General features: G+C 43.0%; 1 protein-coding gene across 1 annotated transcript in view; it reads left to right on the top strand.

The window, feature by feature from the left end:
- Positions 1 to 1227: 1227 nt before the first annotated feature.
- The window catches only part of LOC120056292 (choline transporter-like protein 5-A), a gene marked incomplete at its 5' end in the record, with an annotated part of 34002 nt that continues 16412 nt past the window's right edge, over positions 1228 to 18817 (top strand). The window contains 2 exons of the mRNA XM_039004535.1: positions 1228 to 1292; positions 10112 to 10185. Coding sequence (XP_038860463.1) covers positions 1228 to 1292; positions 10112 to 10185 — 139 coding nt within the window. The remainder of the gene's footprint in view (positions 1293 to 10111; positions 10186 to 18817) is intronic.

The following is an 18817-nucleotide window of genomic DNA, read 5'->3' as shown; positions in this document are numbered from 1 at the left end:
GTTTGCCAAGGTAGCCCCATTACCACCAGACAAAATGGACACAGTGTCTGTTTCGGCTGGGAATGACAATGAAAGGTTAAACATGCACATTGTTATATTAGCAGGACACTGCTTCTATGGTATTATGTAAAGGGTTGTTTATTCTACATGGACCTGTTACTACATTTGAAATGTATGAAAACACTTAGTTTAGAATATCTACATAAATTCATCAATTGCCTTCTTATCATATTACTCTGTAGGTTACTGACCTATTCAAAGCTTCCTCGGGCATCTCACCATACATCTGCCTGTAGTTATTGAACTCAACCTGCAGGAGGTTTGTTTGTTGTGATTGAGTGGGAGGAAACAGCTGCGGGCAAGGTTCTGACAGATGGGTGTGTCTTGCTGGTGGCAAGGACAAACCCAAGAAACACACACATCAAACCACACCCCCAAGCCAACTCATATTTGGCTTCTTTTCATGGCCGCCAGCATTTCTTGAGGAGCAAGCCAAAAAACGAGGCCAAATCAGCAGGTGCAGTTCCCCTTTAAAGTTCTACTGTGGCCTGCCAATCAACTGCATCTTTTGTTTTTGGTTTGAGATTAAATAATTGTTGAGTGAGCACACTCATTTTTTCACACTCATATTTCAAGTGCCGGATTTACATTCAGCAAAGTCACTCAAGCTGCATTAGTCGGACAAGAAGAGAGAAATTGGATGGGGGATGACTGGCATTCATACACCTGAGTGAGATTGTGAAAACACAAACTCAGGAAAGTCACCTTCAACAAACTACAATGAAGTAATTTTCCACCCAGAATCACAAACTCTTTCTCTGCCTCAGTCTCTTAACCTCTGTCACCCCCGTCACCCCCCCCCCACACACACACACACACACCACCACCCTTCTACACTACTCCTCTCGCACACTGCTACCACAGGCAGACAAGTGGAACTATACTGGAGACAGATACAGAATTTATGAGCAGAATACCTTCAAACTCAGCTCAGTCTTCTCTCCCCAAAGCTTTCCAGGTCACTGACTTGAACCTTTTCTACCTTTTTGTTTTTCTTCTTTTGTGGCTTTTTCAACTTTTTTTCGCACAAAGACCAGGACCACTACAGACAGACCATGGACAGAATCATGTCTGTTGGGTCTTGCTGTTTGGTTATTAAGTGTAAGCTGACAGCTGTTTAATTATGTTTCGTATCGTTACTCTTCGTATCACTTTGACTAATGTGCAAACCTCTGTTTTTCAGGAGAACCACGCAAGTTTGACCCAACATTCAGAGGACCAATCAGCAACAGGTATTTTCCCGCTTTTGCCTTTTTTGCTTTTGCCTTCACAGCTCAACAGTGGGTCTTGTTTCATTTGTGAGAGGCACTGAGTGCTTGTTGCTATGTGTGATCCCATTTCCAGACGGTGACTGTTTTCACTATACTGCTGCTAATGGCTAGCAGTGGTGATGAAATGAGAGTGCTGCCAAAGGCCTGTCCCACTGGTGATGTACTGCTCACATTATAGGGCTTTGGTGATGTACTACACAACTTTTAGTACTACACATCAATGTTAAAGACTCAGTCACCATGGAACTGCCCATATCGACAGTAGTGTTTGATTTGATATAAAACATCATATTTTAATGAACGAAGGGCTATGTCCCTTACACTTTAAAAGTAGTGCACTAATTGAATGTCATTTGAGACGGAGCCCATGGTCTGCTCTGATCTCTGCTTTGGCTGGACTGAAAATGGAAATTACCTTTATAGGCTATAGCCATTAACTTTCAAGCTAATATTGAATGTGAGTTAAGCCTATTCTCATACAGACCCTGTGAAATGTCCGTGTAGACCCAGTGTTTAACTTACATTTCAGATATTATAAGAGATTATCCTTTGGTGAAATAACTAAATATTAATCCATATAATTTAATAGATGGATTTGGTGCTTTGGAAAAGCACAAATCTCTTCAGACAGAAAGACTATTAACCATAGAGATAAAACGTTCTATTCTAATACCAATCATATTATACATGTCTTTGCCACTACATTACAAACCCAAACATTTGAGATTCCTTAGCCAACCTTCAGAGATGATACAGACCCCCCCTTCCCTACCCATCTCCTAGCATTACACCTGACAGAAGCCTTTTCTCTCCCGTCTGACAGTGTCACAGCTAAAAGCCTGTCAGAGAAAATAGGGAGAAAAAGGGGGAGGAAATCGATGGCTATTAGAGACTCAGGTGACTGACTGGCTGCAATCAGTGTGGCTCCAACCAGCTGGAACAGGGACCAGGTCAACCGGCTAGAGCCCCACTAGCCCAGACAGAGGGGGGTGGCAAGGAGTGGAGCAGAGTGGGATGTTTAAATAAGCAACGAGGAGGACACTTCAAATCCTTTATTAGACGTCACTGACAAAACCTATCCAGGGGAAAAGAGAGGGGAAATTAAAGTGTCTGGGTGGTTGATTGTTATGGTGGGACAGTGCTGGAGGATTGGTGTTGTGGAGATTGTAGTCATCTTTGTGGTTTTGTTTAGAGTGTTTGTCAATGGAAATGTATTAGGACTAATTGTATGATTTGAAGAGCGGTGTGGGTGCACAGACCTCAGATCTGTCATCAACCCAACTCCCACTGTTTCTTCATCAGCTTATATTCACAAGGCTCAATTGACAATAAATAACACCTTAGCTAGCAGATGAGGGAAAGTATCTTTCACTTCTTAATTGGGTAAGAGCACATTATTACAGTTATTCCAATTGAGAATGTGAAAAATGCATTGATCCTTTACGGAAGGCTTCCCTTAAAGTCAGAGTAGGGAGCTGCAGAGATGTAATTATAGATCCTCTCTGTGTGTGTGTGTGTGTGTGTGTGTGTGTGTGTGTGTGTGTGTGTGTGTGTGTGTGTGTGTGTGTGTGTGTGTGTGTGTGTGTGTGTGTGTGTGTGTGTGTGTGTGTGTGTGAAGCTCTTATGGTGGCAAAAATGACACAGGGGTTAATGATTAAATTACCACACGTTTTATAGCTACACAATAAGTGTTAATGTTGTTCTATTTGATTCTTTTAGGATGTCTCTGTATCAGTGTTTTCACCCCAGCAGCAATTTCAGGGCTCAGTGGATATCTTATTGAAGATATGTTTCAGCTACCCAGCAAGACAGAGATCCTCCCCAGATGACTAAGACTATGTTGAAAAGTTTTCTAAAGCTGTGTATGTGTATTGCTAAACTTTTTGCTGTATTAGAATATAGTTCGTTTTCACCTTTAAAACAGTGAGTCCTACCTGTATAATGAGAGCTACCTATGAGAGTCTTACACACTCATACCTCAAGATACGAACTTGGGTCGCTTGCTATCTCATAAGTAAGTACTGGTTAATGACTGTCTCATGTCCTTACGATATCCGTGTTCAAACTTACAAGTGCAGTTTGTTGCAAACCAATGAGTGGACATGATGAAGTGAAGGGTTTGTAGCCAGCTAGCGACCCTCTATTTTTCAAGTTCTGCCCCCCCCCCCCCCACCACCCTCGACTCTAAGAACACTCTCGGGTTCCTGTCAAGGATGAGACACCACACACCTCCGCCCATTTACTAGTTCTGCTGCTGACCATATATTTTCTCTGGCTCGCCACACAGAAGAGGAATAGTTTTTTTCCTCCAGTCTGTTTATCCAATCATTTACAGTAGCTCAAAGATGCTGAAAACTTTGACTATGCCTATTTGGGGACACTTTTGTCTAGTTGTTCTTTTTGTGCTCATACATATAGATTTGCTTTGTTATGTGCAGTTATAATTTCAAGCCCATATTTCACTCAGGGTGCCAACTGCCATCTTCTCATTACCGTTCACAGCCATTGTTAGAATCATTAATCAAGTTCCTATTCAGAGACATAAAGCAGTCCTGCAGGAATGGATCAGTGGTTTTAATTAAAAACGAGAGACATTAATTCAGTCTCTTCAATGTCTATTTTGAGTGAGAGATATGGAGTCGTTTAATGATGGGATTTTAAAGATGGCCACAGATTAAACCAGTCGACTATTGAATCTCTAGCCTGGTCTCAGATCTGTTTGTGTTACCTTTCCAACTCCTTGTCACTGATTGCCGCAAGTTAGCAAAAAGGCACAAACAGATCAGGGACCAGGCTATTGAATCCCAGGTCGCATCAATTCTCATACTCTGACTGTTTCTCTCCTTCCTAAATTCTCCTGTGAAATTTGAATTTATGACAGCGATTAAGCGAACAGCACAGGGCCCCCCACACACATGACTGGTTCAGAGGCAGTGATTTATAAAACTAAATGTTTTGTGCCGATAACTCCTGAAAGGCAACACATAAATTGCAGCGCGGCGTTGAGAGGTGACTGTCTTGGTGATTTATCTCTATAAGTTGTCCATCATCCTTCAGACTGAGGTGGTCGTTCTTTATCATAGAGCTCACAGGTAGATGTTTATTATTGTTAATTCTTCTAGTGCAGGCTTAGGAAGGCCACCAAAAATTCAGAAATGTCCATCCCCAACTACATCATTTTCCGACAAGATAGAACTGCCAAAGGGGGCGGAGTTGCAATCTACTGCAGAGATAGCCTGCAGAGTTCTGTCATACTATCCAGGTCTGTGCCCAAACAGTTCAAGCTTCTACTTTTAAAAATCCACCTTTCCAGAAATAAGTCTCTCACTGTTGCCGCTTGTTATAGACCCCCCTCAGCCCCCAGCTGTGCCCTGGACACCATATGTGAATTTATTGCCCCCCATCTATCTTCAGAGTTCGTACTGTTAGGTGACCTAAACTGGGATATGCTTAACACCCCGGCCGTCCTACAATCTAAGATAGATGCCCTCAATCTCACACAAATTATCAAGGAACCTACCAGGTACAACCCTAAATCAGTAAACATGGGCACCCTCAAAGATATCATTCTGACCAACTTGCCCTCTAAATACACCTCTGCTGTCTTCAACCAGGATCTCAGAGATCACTGCCTCATTGTCTGCGTCCGCGGTCAAACGACCACCCCTCATCACTGTCAAACGCTCCCTAAAACACTTCAGCGAGCAGGCCTTTCTAATCGATCTGGCCCGGGTATCCTGGAAGGATATTGACCTCATCCCGTCAGTAAAGGATGCCTGGTTGTTCTTTAAAAGTGCTTTCCTCATCATCTTAAATAAGCAGGCCCCATTCAAAAAATGTAGAACTGGGGGCCTCCCGGGTGGCGCAGTGGTCTAAGGCACTGCATCGCAGTGCTAGCTGTGCCACCAGAGACTCTGGGTTAGAGCCCAGGCTCTGTCGCAGCCGGCCGCAACCGGGAGGTCCATGGGGCGACGCACAATTGGCCTATCGTCGTACGGGTTAGGGAGGGTTTGGACGGTAGGGATATCCTTGTCTCATCGCGCACTAGTGACTCCTGTGGCGGGCCGGGCGCAGTGCGCGCTGACCAGGTCGCTAGGTGCACAGTGTTTCCTCCGACACATTGGTGCAGCTGGCTTCCGGGTTGGATGCACGCTGTGTTAAGAAGCAGTGCGGCTTGGTTGGGTTGTGTTTCGGAGGCTCTCGACCTTCGTCTCTCCCGTACGGGAGTTGTAGCGATGAGACAAGATAGTAACTACTAACAATTGGATACCACGAAATTGGGGAGAAAAAGGGGGTAAAAATTCAACAACAACAAAAAAACGAACCACAAATGTAGAACTAAGAACAGATATAGCCCTTGGTTCACTCCAGACTTGACTGCCCTTGACCAGCACAAAAACATCCTGTGGTGTACTGCATTAGCATCGAACAGCCCCCGCGATATGCAACTTTTGCAGGAACCAATATACACAGTCAGTTAGGAAAGCTAAGGCTAGCTTTTTCAAACAGAAATTTGCATCCTGTAGCACTAATTCCCAAAAGTTTTGTGACACTGTAAAGTCCATGGAGACTAAGAGCAACTCCTCCCAGCTGCCCACTGCACTGAGGCTAGGAAACACTGTCCCCACCAATAAATCTACAATAATCGAGAATTTCAATAAGCATTTTTCCCCCCGCTTCTCTTTCACCCAAATCCAGATAGCTGATGTTCTGAAAGAGCTGCAAAATCTGGATCCCTACAAATCAGCTGGGCTAGACAATCTGGACCCTCTCTTTCTAAAATGATCCGCCGAAATTGTTGCAACCCCTATTACTAGCCTGTTCAACCTCTCTTTCGTATCGTCTAAGATCCCCAAAGATTGGAAAGCTGCCGCGGTCATCCCCCTCTTCAAAGGGGGAGACACTCTAGACCCAAACTGTTAAAGACCTATATCCATCCTGCCCTGCCTTTCTAAAGTCTTCGAAAGCGAAGTTAATAAACAGATCACCGACCATTTCGATTCCAACCGTACCTTCTCCACTATGCAATCTGATACAGCGTCCGCGGTCATCTGATACAGCACTCCATCACTCGTCTTCTTGGTCAAATAGCCCTTACACAGCATAGAGGTGTGTTGGGTCATTGTCCTGTTGAAAAACAGATGATAGTCCCACTAAGCCCAAACCAGAGGTGATGGTGTATCTTGCAGTAGCCATGCTGGTTAAGTGTGCCTTGAATTCTAAATAAATCTCAGACAGTGTCACCAGCAAAGCACCCCCACACCATGCTTTATGGTGGGAAATACCCATGCACATCCGTTCACTCACACCGCGTCTCACAAAGACACGGCAGTTGGAACCAAAAATCTTCAATTTGGACTCCAGACCAAAGGACACATTTCCACCTGTCTGATGTCCATTGCTCGTGTTTCTTGGCCCAAGCAAGTCTCTTCTTATTATTGGTGTCCTTTAGTAGTGGTTTCTTTGCAGCAATTCGACCATGAAGGCCTGGTTCACATAGTCTCCTCTGATCAGTTGATGTTGAGATATGTTTGTTACTTGAACCCTGTGAACCATTTATTTGGGCTGCAATTTCGGAGGTTGTTAACTCTAATGAACTTATCCTCTGCAGCAGAGGTAACTCTGGGTCTTCCATTCCTGTGGCAGTCCTCATGAGAGCCAGTTTCATCATAGCGCTTGATGGTTTTTGCGACTGCACTTGAAGAAACTTTCAAAGTTCTTAAAATGTTCCGTATTTACTGACCTTCATGTCTTAAAGTAATGATGGACTGTCGTTTCTCTTTGCTTATTTGAGCTGTTCTTACCATAATATGGACTTGGTCTTTTACCAAATAGGGCTATCTTCTGTATACCATCCCTACCTTGTTACAACACAACTGATTGGCTCAAACGCATTAAGAAGGAATGAAATTCCACAAATGTACTTTTAACAAGGCACACCTGTTAATTGAAATGCATTCCAGGTGACTACCTCATGAAGGGTGGCTATTTGAAGAATCTCAAATATTAAATATATTTTGATTTGTTTAACACTTTTTTGGTTACTACATGATTCCACATGTGTTATTTCATAGTTTTGATGTCTTCAATTTTATTCTATAATGTAGAAAATAGTAAAAAAATAAAGAAAAACCCTTGAATGAGTAGGTGTTCTAAAACCTTTGACCGGTAGTGTATATAGGGGCATTATCAATGTGCGCTACTCTGAGTTGATTTTAGTGTCCTCTGGGTTTTTAGAATCCTGATTCTGAAAAAGTATTATCTTTCTAACTTTATTTCGCACACACAAACACCCACAAGCCTGCACACAAACACCCACAAGCCTGCACACAAACACCCACAAGCCTGCACACAAACATCCACAAGCCTGCACACAAACACGCACAAGCCTGCACACAAACACCCACAAGCCTGCACACAAACACCCACAAGCCTGCACACAAACACCCACAAGCCTGCACACAAACACCCACAAGCCTGCACACAAACACCCACAAGCCTGCACACAAACACCCACAAGCCTGCACACAAACACCCACAAGCCTGCACACAAACATCCACAAGCCTGCACACAAACACCCACAAGCCTGCACACAAACACCCACAAGCCTGCACACAAACACCCACAAGCGTGCAAAAAAAGTCCACTAACCTGGACTGTTGAGGTTGCACACAAACACACACACAAACACACACACACATTATCTTTCTTTCTCTCTCTCTCTCTCTCTCTCTCTCTCTCTCTCTCTCTCTCTCTCTCTCTCTCTCTGTCTCTGTCTCTGTCTCTGTCTCTGTCTCTCTCTCTGTGTCTCTCTCTGTGTCTCTCTCTCTCTGTCTCTCTCTGTCTCTCTCTGTCTCTCTCTCCCTCTCTCCCTGCTTGAGTTTAGCTGATGTTTCTGCTCTCAAGTCAATGTGTTTAATTCTCATCAGCTGGTGAATGAGAGGTAAGAGGAGAGTGTTATGCTTTCAGCATCACGCATGGTCGTTCCAGAGGACTGGAAAGGACAGAGCAGGAAAACACTAACTACTGTACTATGGACAGACCCAATATCACCAGGGAGGCAGAACCTTCAACCTGTCCTACCACTATTCCTTCTACTACTACTACTACTGCTTAACTGTATTTTAGAATATGAATACTTAATAGGATTGTGTGTAAATAGTATTTTTGTTGTGTCTTAGTGTCTTTCCAATATATAACGCTTATTTTATTCAGTTATTTTGCTTGTTTAATTTTTATTGATTTATTATTATTTAAATGTAACGTGCTTGTCTATAACTGTTCTGTACTTTGTCATGTATTTGTGCGTTTTATGAGGACCCCAGGAAGAGTAGCTGGTGCATGTGCAGTAGATAATGGGGATCCTAAACTACTCACACATTCACACGGCTCAACATTGTGTGTGTGTGTGTGTGTGTGCCATACATGCGTGCATGACTGTGCAGGTGCTTGTGTGTGTATTTGTGTATTTGTGTACAGTTCTGTGTGTCTCGGCAGGCCTGTTGGATCTGGGAAAAGTGCTGCTCAGCTAAAGACTGAATTATTGAGCACTAGGGAGCAGTGGGGAGCGTTGAGCAATGTGTTTGTGAAAGCCTGCTGTGCAGCTCAACACCAGGTCTCATGCTAACACTGTCAACTCAATGACCCAGTGCTGCCAATCACAACCTGATCACTATTCCCTAAACACATCACCTTACAGTCATGGTCTGTTATAACCCACTAACCTGGACTGTTGAGGTTCATTCATTCCAATGAAAGTATACTGCTGGTGAAAGGGATTGGGTGCTCTCATTTTGTATTGCCCGGTCCCTGGGCTGGGTGGAGATTTCACTTAAGGACCAATGGAATGGTCTAAAATGTGGAAATTCCGCCCAAAACAAACGCTGCCACTTATGAAGGCCTTACCTGACAGGTTAGAGAGGGGCTGAGCATAACTCTCATTGATAGAGGTCAATCCCAACCAATCAAATTGGAGTAATCAGACATTACCTCAGTGCTCGATAAGTAGTCAGCTGGGAGGCAAGGGGGGGATTTCTACACATTCGATTGATATGTAAGCTGATTAATTTGGTATTTATTAGGATCCCCATTAGCCGCTGCAAAAGCATCAGCTACTCTTCCTGGGGTCCACATGAAACATGAGATAATACATAGTACAGTTCAAATTACAATACAAGATGTATAAAATGGATTTGTTTCTTCACAGTCCCCTTTGTGATTAAACATGACACTAGATAGGTCGCTGGATCAATGATTTCCTGGAGGCCACGCTAACAATTATCTCAAATCAAATCATGGATCGGAACACTTGCGTGCACACTACCCATTGTGGATATGTGACAATATCCAGTCCTCGGTTGTAGAGAAACATGTAAGCACTTGACACACACACACACACACTGGTACACACACTAGTACAGACACTGCAAGAGCCATTCCAATGGCCAAACCCTGGGAAAGAGAGTGTGGGAATGTGATGTGTCCACAGGGATTCATAGCAGCAGATTGTTGAGGTTAATATTTCATTTAAACGTTTGGAAAACATCTCATCACCATGGTTCCCCTCTGCTGCGGTTTGATCTTAAACAGAATAATGAACGAGGCCTTGATGGGTACTTATCTCTCTCCTCTCGTTTCTCTCTCTCTTTACGCTCTAATTTCTCTCTCCTATCGTTTCTCTCTCTGTGGGTATGTTGAATATTGAAAGCCTTGTCAAGGATATTTACATTTTCTTCCTTCCTCTCTCTCTCTCTCTCTCTCTCTCTCTCTCTCTCTACAGAAGCTGTACAGACGTGTTTTGCTGTGTGATCTTCATCATCGTCATCCTTGGATACATAGCACTGGGGACTGTGGGTGAGTGGATACAAAACCATAACCACTATTACCAGGAAAGTGTAAGGATGTCTATACAACTTTTCATTACATATAGGTCTACATGTATTGGACAAAATCCGATCTCTCACCTTCCCACGAGTCTAGGAAGTATGCCAATGTGAGACTAGCATTGGACAGACTAAATATTAGCCTTTATGGAGGGAACGCTGTTTATAATAAGGGTTACTTGGAGAAAATCGGACCTCTCTGAAGTGAAAATGGATGGCCCTGCCTTCAGCAAAATATATTTGACCTAAACCCTCCCTTAACACTTGAAAAAAAACAAGTGACCCTCCCCTATACCCAAAATAATAATTAAAACATAAAGTGGATACAGAGAACATGCCTACCATTTACCCTCACTTCTTGGACAGACAATTGCCTAAGATATGCAGTTTTAGAAACTGTTCTTCATCCGGTAAGCATTACATGGCAATGCAGGAATGTTGATAGCACATATGGCTGCGTGGCAGAAGGTTGTGGGTTCGCAGAACCGTGGACAAGAGTAGGGGTGGACAGATCTTTATAGTAAAATCATTGCAGGAATTTATCATATAGTTTGTATGTCCAAGAAAAAATTGCCTTTTGTAAACATTTAATGCAATTGTATGTCATTTTATATATTAGCAGAATCTTTTTTAATACCACACAAATTACCAAAATTACAGGCTAAGAATGGACAGAGAAATAGGCCTAAATAGGCCTATCTTATTATATTTCTCTAATGCCAAATCAGTGTGTCTTGTTTGCAACAAAACTGTCCCTGTTTGCAAATATTTACATCTGAGATTGTCACGACTTCCGTCGAAGTCGGTTCCTCTCCTTGTTCGGGCGGCGCTCGGCGGTCGACGTCACCGGTCTTCTAGCCATCGCCGATGTCACGCCCTGACCATAGTTTGCTTTGTATGTTTTATGTTTTGTTTGGTCAGGGTGTGATCTGAGTGGGCATTCTATGTTGTATGTCTGGTTTGTCTATTTCTATGTGTTTGGCCTGATATGGTTCTCAATCAGAGACAGGTGTTTTGCGTTGTCTCTGATTGGGAACCATATTTAGGTAGCCTGTTTTTTATTGTGGGTGGTGGGTTATTGTCTATGTGTTAGTTGCCTGTGTCTGCACTGTTTATTATATAGCGTCACGTTCGTTTGTTGTTTTGTAAGTCTGTTTGAGTGTTCTTCGTTTTGGTTAAATAAATAGAGAAGAATGCATTCACTTCACGCTGCGCCTTGGTCCTCCTCTCTTCCACATTACGATGAACGTGACAGCCGATCCACTTTTCATTTTCCATTGGTTTTGTCTATGTTTCCCACACACCTGGTTTTCATTTCCCAATTACTGGTCATGTATTTAACCCTCTGTTTCCCCCAAGTCTTTGTGTGTGTTTGTTTATTGTTAAGGTCGGTACGTTCCCGGCTGTTTTTTTCCGGGTGCTGTGTTCACCCGTGTTGTGTGGCTACCATTATTGTTCGCACATTGGTTTTGTTACTTTGTGCTGTTTTCTCAAGTAAAGTGCGTTGTTCACTCATCTCTGCTCTCCTGCGCCTGACTTCATGCACCAGCTACACCCACCACCTGACAGAGATGTCATTAGGAATCTGAGCATGGTACTTTCAAAAGTTAGGCCTACCTTTCCACCCCAGACAGAGTAGACCTACCTTTCCACCCCAGACAGAGCAAGCCTACCTTTCCACCCCAGACAGAGTAAGCCTACCTTTCCACCCCAGACAGAGGAGGCCGCCCTTTCCACCCCAGACAGAGTAGGCCGCCCTTTCCACCCCAGACAGAGTAGACCTACCTTTCCACCCCAGACAGAGAAAGCCTACCTTTCCACCCCAGGCAGAGTAGTCCTACCTTTCCACCCCAGACAGAGTAGACCTACCTTTCCACCCCAGACCGAGTAGACCTACCTTTCCACCCCAGACAGAGTAGACCTACCTTTCCACCCCAGACAGAGTAGGCCTACCTTTCCACCCCAGACAGAGTAGGCCTATCTTTCCACCCCAGACAGAGTAGGCCTACCTTTCCACCCCAGACAGAGTAGACCTACCTTTCCACCCCAGACAGAGTAGACCTACCTTTCCACCCAAGACAGAGTAGACCTACCTTTCCACCCCAGACAGAGTAGACCAACCGAGGCAGAAAAACGTAAGCTTTAAATACTGGCTACTCTTCTTCCGTTGCTAAACCCAATGAGAGAAGGTCACAAGTGTTTTCCTAAAAGCTGTCTGGGTTTAAACATCTTCTATTGTACAGAAAGTGAATAGCTTAATCAATGGATAGTGACCGAATTACATTACTTCCCAAGCAAAGTAAATGTTTTGTCTCCTTGGATTTAGAAGGTTGTAGCTCAGCCTTTGAATGACAAAGAAACTAAACAATGATATCGCCATATGCATCAGAGTCACGTCCTACCTTGGTATTTTACAGCTTGTTTGTAGCATAAAGTATCGCGGACCAAATCGCTGTTATTGATCTCTTTATATAATCGGATCCGTTTTCTTTTCTTTAAAATCTTAAGCACGTGATAGGCCTGTGCTTATTACCATTTTCTTTAATTAACGGAAGATCTATGGCATACCCCCTCAATTCTAGTCTTGGTTTTAACTTAACAGCCCTTCACTGACACAAAGGTAGGCTATTTAAAGAGTGCATGGTGGGTGGAGAAATTGACCGACAAATGGATGGATATGGATATAGCAGCCTATAGCTAGATTTCATCTGTCAAACAGGTAGGCTTACCTCTTATTTCTTAAATAGGAAGAAATAGGCTCCAAAACAATGCCCTCTTGTTGTTAGTAAAGTCTAATTCAAATGAAGACAGTTTTAATGAATTATACCTACTCTAATTTGCCTACTTTCAGCAATATTAGCTGTCCGTTTCCGATTGATTGTGCTGCGGCTGCTGCTTCAAGTTTCAGCACCACAGTGTACATTTCTCTAATCTGTCTTATTGAGAGGCCAATAACTCTGATAAATACATCATGGGCAAGAAACATATTGTTTTTAATAACATCTATTATAGTAGTAGCCACCGGTCCTCCTTTCCATCTTCGCGCTCTCCTTCTCAAACTGAACAGAACATAGGCTATAGGCTAGTCCTCGCGCAAGATTTTTTGGACTAGACCTAATCACAAATTACTGAACTGCCACCGTAGGCCTACACAGCACAGCCATCGGTTAGGCAGAACACAAATACATTTTTGATCAGCAAAAGCAGAGCAGGCCTGGGGCTCAGGGTTGGAATATCCATTGCAGTATGTAATGCAGCGTAGTTTTATTTACACCATGCCAGCAGCTATCTTAGAAATATAACTTTGCTCTGTGCTTCTCCTAGCATGCACTTCATAGCCCATAGCCTATAGGCTATGGATCATTTATTGAGACCTCACTAAATAGCCTATAGGCTCACTTGGTATTGCGCGCCCAGCGAAGAATCAGAGATGAGGGGCGGTATTGGGCACACATCGATATATAGCGACTAATTCTAAAACACTGAGAAATATTTAAATTTAATCCATTACAAATTGGATGACCCTCCCCTTGACTAGATTTAAAACCATACTAAACCCTCCCCTGTACTAGATTTAAAACAGTACTAAACCCTCCCCTGGACTAGATGTAAAACAATACTAAACCCTCCCATTGACTAGATTTTAAACAATACTAAACCCTCCCCTGAACTAGATTTAAAACAATACTAACCCCTCCCCTGAACTAGATTTAAAACAATACTAAACCCTCCCCTGGACTAGATTATAAACAATACTAAACCCTCCCCTGGACTAGATAAACAATACTAAACCCTCCCCTGGATAAACAATACTAAACCCTCCCCTGGACTAGATAAACAATACTAAACCCTCCCCTGGACTAGATAAACAATACTAAACCCTCCCCTGGACTAGATAAACAATACTAAACCCTCCCCTGGACTAGATAAACAATACTAAACCCTCCCCTGGACTAGATAAACAATACTAAACCCTCCCCTGGACTAGATAAACAATACTAAACCCTCCCCTGGATAAACAATACTAAACCCTCCCCTGAACTAGATTTAAAACAGTACTAACCCCTCCCCTGAACTATATTTAAAACAATACTAAACCCTCCCCTGGACTAGATTTAAAACAGTACTAAACCCTCCCCTGTACTAGATGTAAAATAATACTAAACCCTCCCCTTGGCTAGATTTAAAACAGTACTAAACCCTCCCCTGTACTAGATTTAAAACAATACTAAACCCTCCCCTGGACTAGATCTAAAACAATACTAAACCCTCCCCTTGGCTAGATTTAAAACAGTACTAAACCCTCCCCTGAACTAGATGTTAAACAATACTAAACCCTCCCCTGGACTAGATGTAAAACAATACTAAACCCTCCCCTGGACTAGATGTAAAACAATACTAAACCCTCCCCTTGGCTAGATTTAAAACAGTACTAAACCCTCCCCTGTACTAGATTTAAAACAATACTAAACCCTCCCCTGGACTAGATGTAAAACAATACTAAACCCTCCCCTTGGCTAGATTTAAAACAGTACTAAACCCTCCCCTGAACTAGATTTTAAACAGTACTAAACCCTCCCCTGAACTAGATTTTAAACAATACTAAACCCTCCCCTGAACTAGATTTAAAACAATACTAAACCCTCCCCTGGACTAGATTTAAAACAGTACTAAACCCTCCCCTGGACTTAATTTAAAACAATACTAACCCCTCCCCTGGACTAGATTTAAAACAATACTAACCCCTCCCCTGAACTAGATTTAAAACAATACTAAACCCTCCCCTGAACTAGATTTAAAACAGTACTAAACCCTCCCCCGGACTAGATTTAAAACAGTACTAAACCCTCCCCCTGACTGAAATTGGAAAAGCATGACCCTCCATTTTCCTCCAGGTCCCCATTCTGTAAAATTCTATCCATCCCTTTTTTCATCGTCCTAGTTGAGTCAAATTTCTGTTACTTTCAAAACAAAACCGTGTTAACAAGCGATGTAAAGGGAGATGCTCCATGAGAAGCCTTGTGTTTAGAAATCTTCTTTGAAAGCAGTGATGCCACACTGGCCTAAACCCAAACACACTGTCCCCCTGAGTGCGAGTCAGCAGATTAACCTTTGATCACAGAGGGCTCTGAAAACCCACCACTCAATACTCAGCGCTGTGTTAGAAAAGATAAAACAGAATACCATTCATTTCTAACTAGCTACTGGGGTTTAGATGGTGGAGTAGGAAGATAAAAGGGTAAAAACAAGAAAGGGGGTGTGTGTGTGTGTGCGCGCGTGTGTGAGAGAGAGAGAGAAATAGAGAAAGAAGTAGCAAGTGTGAGAGATATAGTAAACATTGCCGTCATAGAGTGTGCAGTAGAGAGATACAAAGAAAAAGAGTGCGCGAGAGAGAGAAATAAAAAGATAAGTGTGTAGCATCTGTTCTATTCACAGAGACAGAGTGCGAAGACGTTCACAGCACCTAGAAATGAATGTTTCATGCCCCACAGCTCTATGAAGTGCTTCTTATCTCCTCTCTCCTCTTCTCCTCCTCCCCTGTTCTGTTATAGATCAATCCGTCAGTCAATGATTGCTTCGGCTTCAAAAGTTCTGTACCTTTTCTCATAGTAATGATCTCAGAAATGGTAAGCAGCCAGCAAATTGAAAGTGTAGTTTTAGAAGTGACTCTGCACTGAAGGTAAAGTTGCTTCAAACATCGAGTACAAGCAGCTAATTACTATGCATGCTGTGCTCTACAATTTCCCTTGTTAGCGGAAATGTGTTTTCCATTCTGAATACTTATTGATGAAATCAACTGTTCCCCTTCTATTACCATCACCACTAGGTACAAACGTTTTAGGCAGCCCTACTCCCTATGCCCAACAGTAGCTCAGTAAGAGGGAGCTGCATCGTTGAGAAAAGAGAGAGAAAGATAAAACACAGAAATGTAAAATACAGCAGTCCTGTGTATTGATTCCGGTTCTAGAGAGCTGGGTTATGACTGATATCTGGTCAGTGTTGAAATAGAGAAGTGATATGCTGCAAAGGACAGCCAGGGAGAGAGTGAAAAAGGGTGAGAGGCCCTTTGTTCAAAAATCTCTTTGATTCAGACAGTCTCAGCAAGGGGTCTTTTTGTTGAAAAAGGGACATATATATATATATATATATACTGTGACATTGCCTTTGAGAACATAAGGCTTCATTCAATTCAAACCTACATGGCAGTCCTTAGTAGCACACAATGGAAACAAACCTTTTGTCCTGTAGTCAAATGAAACCACAGAATGGCCTTGGCAACTTAGCACACAAATACCGTCCTCCAGTTTTCAGAATAAGACGAGTGAATGCAGGCATCAGTGTTTTGAATATCTATATTTGCTTCTGAAACATTGAGCTGAGGAGCTTCCCAATCCCAACCCTTCTTTGAGACAGATGATAGACATATTCATGAAGGCAGCTTACTCAGAACTGGCCACCAGAGACTCATGACCTTTAACCGCCGACCGGGCCTTATTCCATCCAATGTCATTATTGAACCGTGCCATCCAGACCCATTATAATGTAAGTTGTCCACTCTGCTGCAGCCCAGTTCTCTAGACTCAAGTTCATCCTTTTTCAATGTGCCACAGCCATTCCATCTCATATTTTAGTATGAGTTCTCCTCGGTAATGGCGTGTTGTAGCTCTTGTCTCATATTTTAGTGTGATCTCATCCTTTGAAGAGCAGAAGGGATGCAGGCAGTCATAACCAATAGAGCGTAGAGAGCTTGATATTGGAGCGATGATGAAGTCACTCTTTACTCTTCATCCCGCCTGCCAGATACAAATGACCTCATGCTATTAGGAGAGGAGAGCCCACCCTCACCCACACACACACATACTACACGCACGCACACACACAAGACAGGTATTGCAAACACACATTTAGACAGTCATTGCAAACTCACTCACTCAGACAGTCATTGCAAACACCGTACACACATGCACAAAAAAAAGATGGATGCATGCGCACAAGCATGAGCACGTGCACACACACACACACACACACACATACACACACCTTACTACAATTTACTCCAATCCAACCCTCTCTACAACACAAAAACAAAATCCACAATGACTTCATCCTCTCAGACACGGTCACTCACCCCACTTCTTTCTCTCTCTCTTTCTCTCTTACACACACACACACACACACACACACACACACACACACACACACACACATACATACATACATACATACATACATACATACATACATACATACATACATACATACATACATACATACATACTTTCTCTCTCACTTTCTCACACTTTCTCTCTTTCGCATCATGTGTGGTTTGGGGGAAGCCTCTGGCTGTGCTGATTTAAAGTACTCTTGGACCATAATAAAAAGATTAGTCTGACACCATACAGTGTATAATTAATTCAGCATAATTACTGATTCTCTTTGATTTGTAGAGTAGTGGCAACTATACTATATACACTCACCGGCCAACTTATTAGGTACACCCATCTAGTACTGGGTCGGACCCCCCTTTGCCTCCAGAACAGCCTGAATTCTTAAGTGCATTGTTTTTTAAAGATTTGTATAATATTTCTGTTCTTCTTGTTTTTAGCTGATAGGAGTGGAACCTGGTGTGGTCATCTGCTGCAATAGCCCATCCGTGACAAGGATTGACGAGTTGTGTGTTCCAAGATGCAGTTATTTTTTGTTTGTCGTACCATTCTCGGTAAACCCTAGACACCGTCATTGGTGAAAACCCCAGGAGGGCGGACGTTTCTGAGATACTGGATCCGGCGCGCCTGGCACCGACGATCATACCGCGTTTAAAGTCACTTAGGTCACATTCAATTGAACAGTAACTGAATGCCTCAATGCCTGTCTGCTTTATATAGCATGCCACGGCCACGTGACTCACTGTCTGTAGGCGTGAACCATTTTCGTGAATGGGGTGGTGTACCTAATAAATTGTCCGGTGAGTGTATCTACAGGTCCAGGTCCCTACATTGCCAGTCCACTCTCTATCTCTCTATCTGTCTGTCATCAGCATTCTCTAAGTAGTTCCGATACTGTACAGACGCATTACAGTTGGATTCTGATACCCCATTATGGATGGGTGACTATGGAATACTACCTTAATGGGCAAGGAAAGAGCCAAGACACGGGTGAAAACATGAATATTGTACTTACTGCTCGGAGTGAGTTGTAAGCATCAGTTTTGATGTGGCGACAATATAGACTGTGCAGTGAAGTACATTACCTGCCATTCATTTAATGCTAGCCAGGAATCAATGATTCCATTAGTCAATCAGACTCTTAGAGAGAGGTAGTGGCTTTCATTCATGGAAAAAAGGTACTGCTATTGATCCAAACGAAAGGACACAGATAAAGATGCCCGTACGCAAGCACACACACACACACATACACACATATGGTGTCTTAGAAAGGGAAATCCAGCTATCTCCTATCCTGTACGCTTTCTGAACAGTGCTGTAAACGATGCGGAAAATAAGCCTTAGAAGAGGGATTGTGCTTTTGGCGGACACTATTGACTCTTGTCAACACTCAGCTAGAGCAGTAGAGAGGCACTAGAATACACACACTGACCTTGT

The sequence above is a fragment of the Salvelinus namaycush genome, chromosome 11 (assembly GCF_016432855.1).
Source record: "Salvelinus namaycush isolate Seneca chromosome 11, SaNama_1.0, whole genome shotgun sequence".
Lineage (NCBI taxonomy): Eukaryota > Metazoa > Chordata > Actinopteri > Salmoniformes > Salmonidae > Salvelinus > Salvelinus namaycush.
The sequence above is the reverse complement of the archived record's forward strand: the minus strand, read 5'-3'. Positions and strand labels throughout refer to the sequence as shown.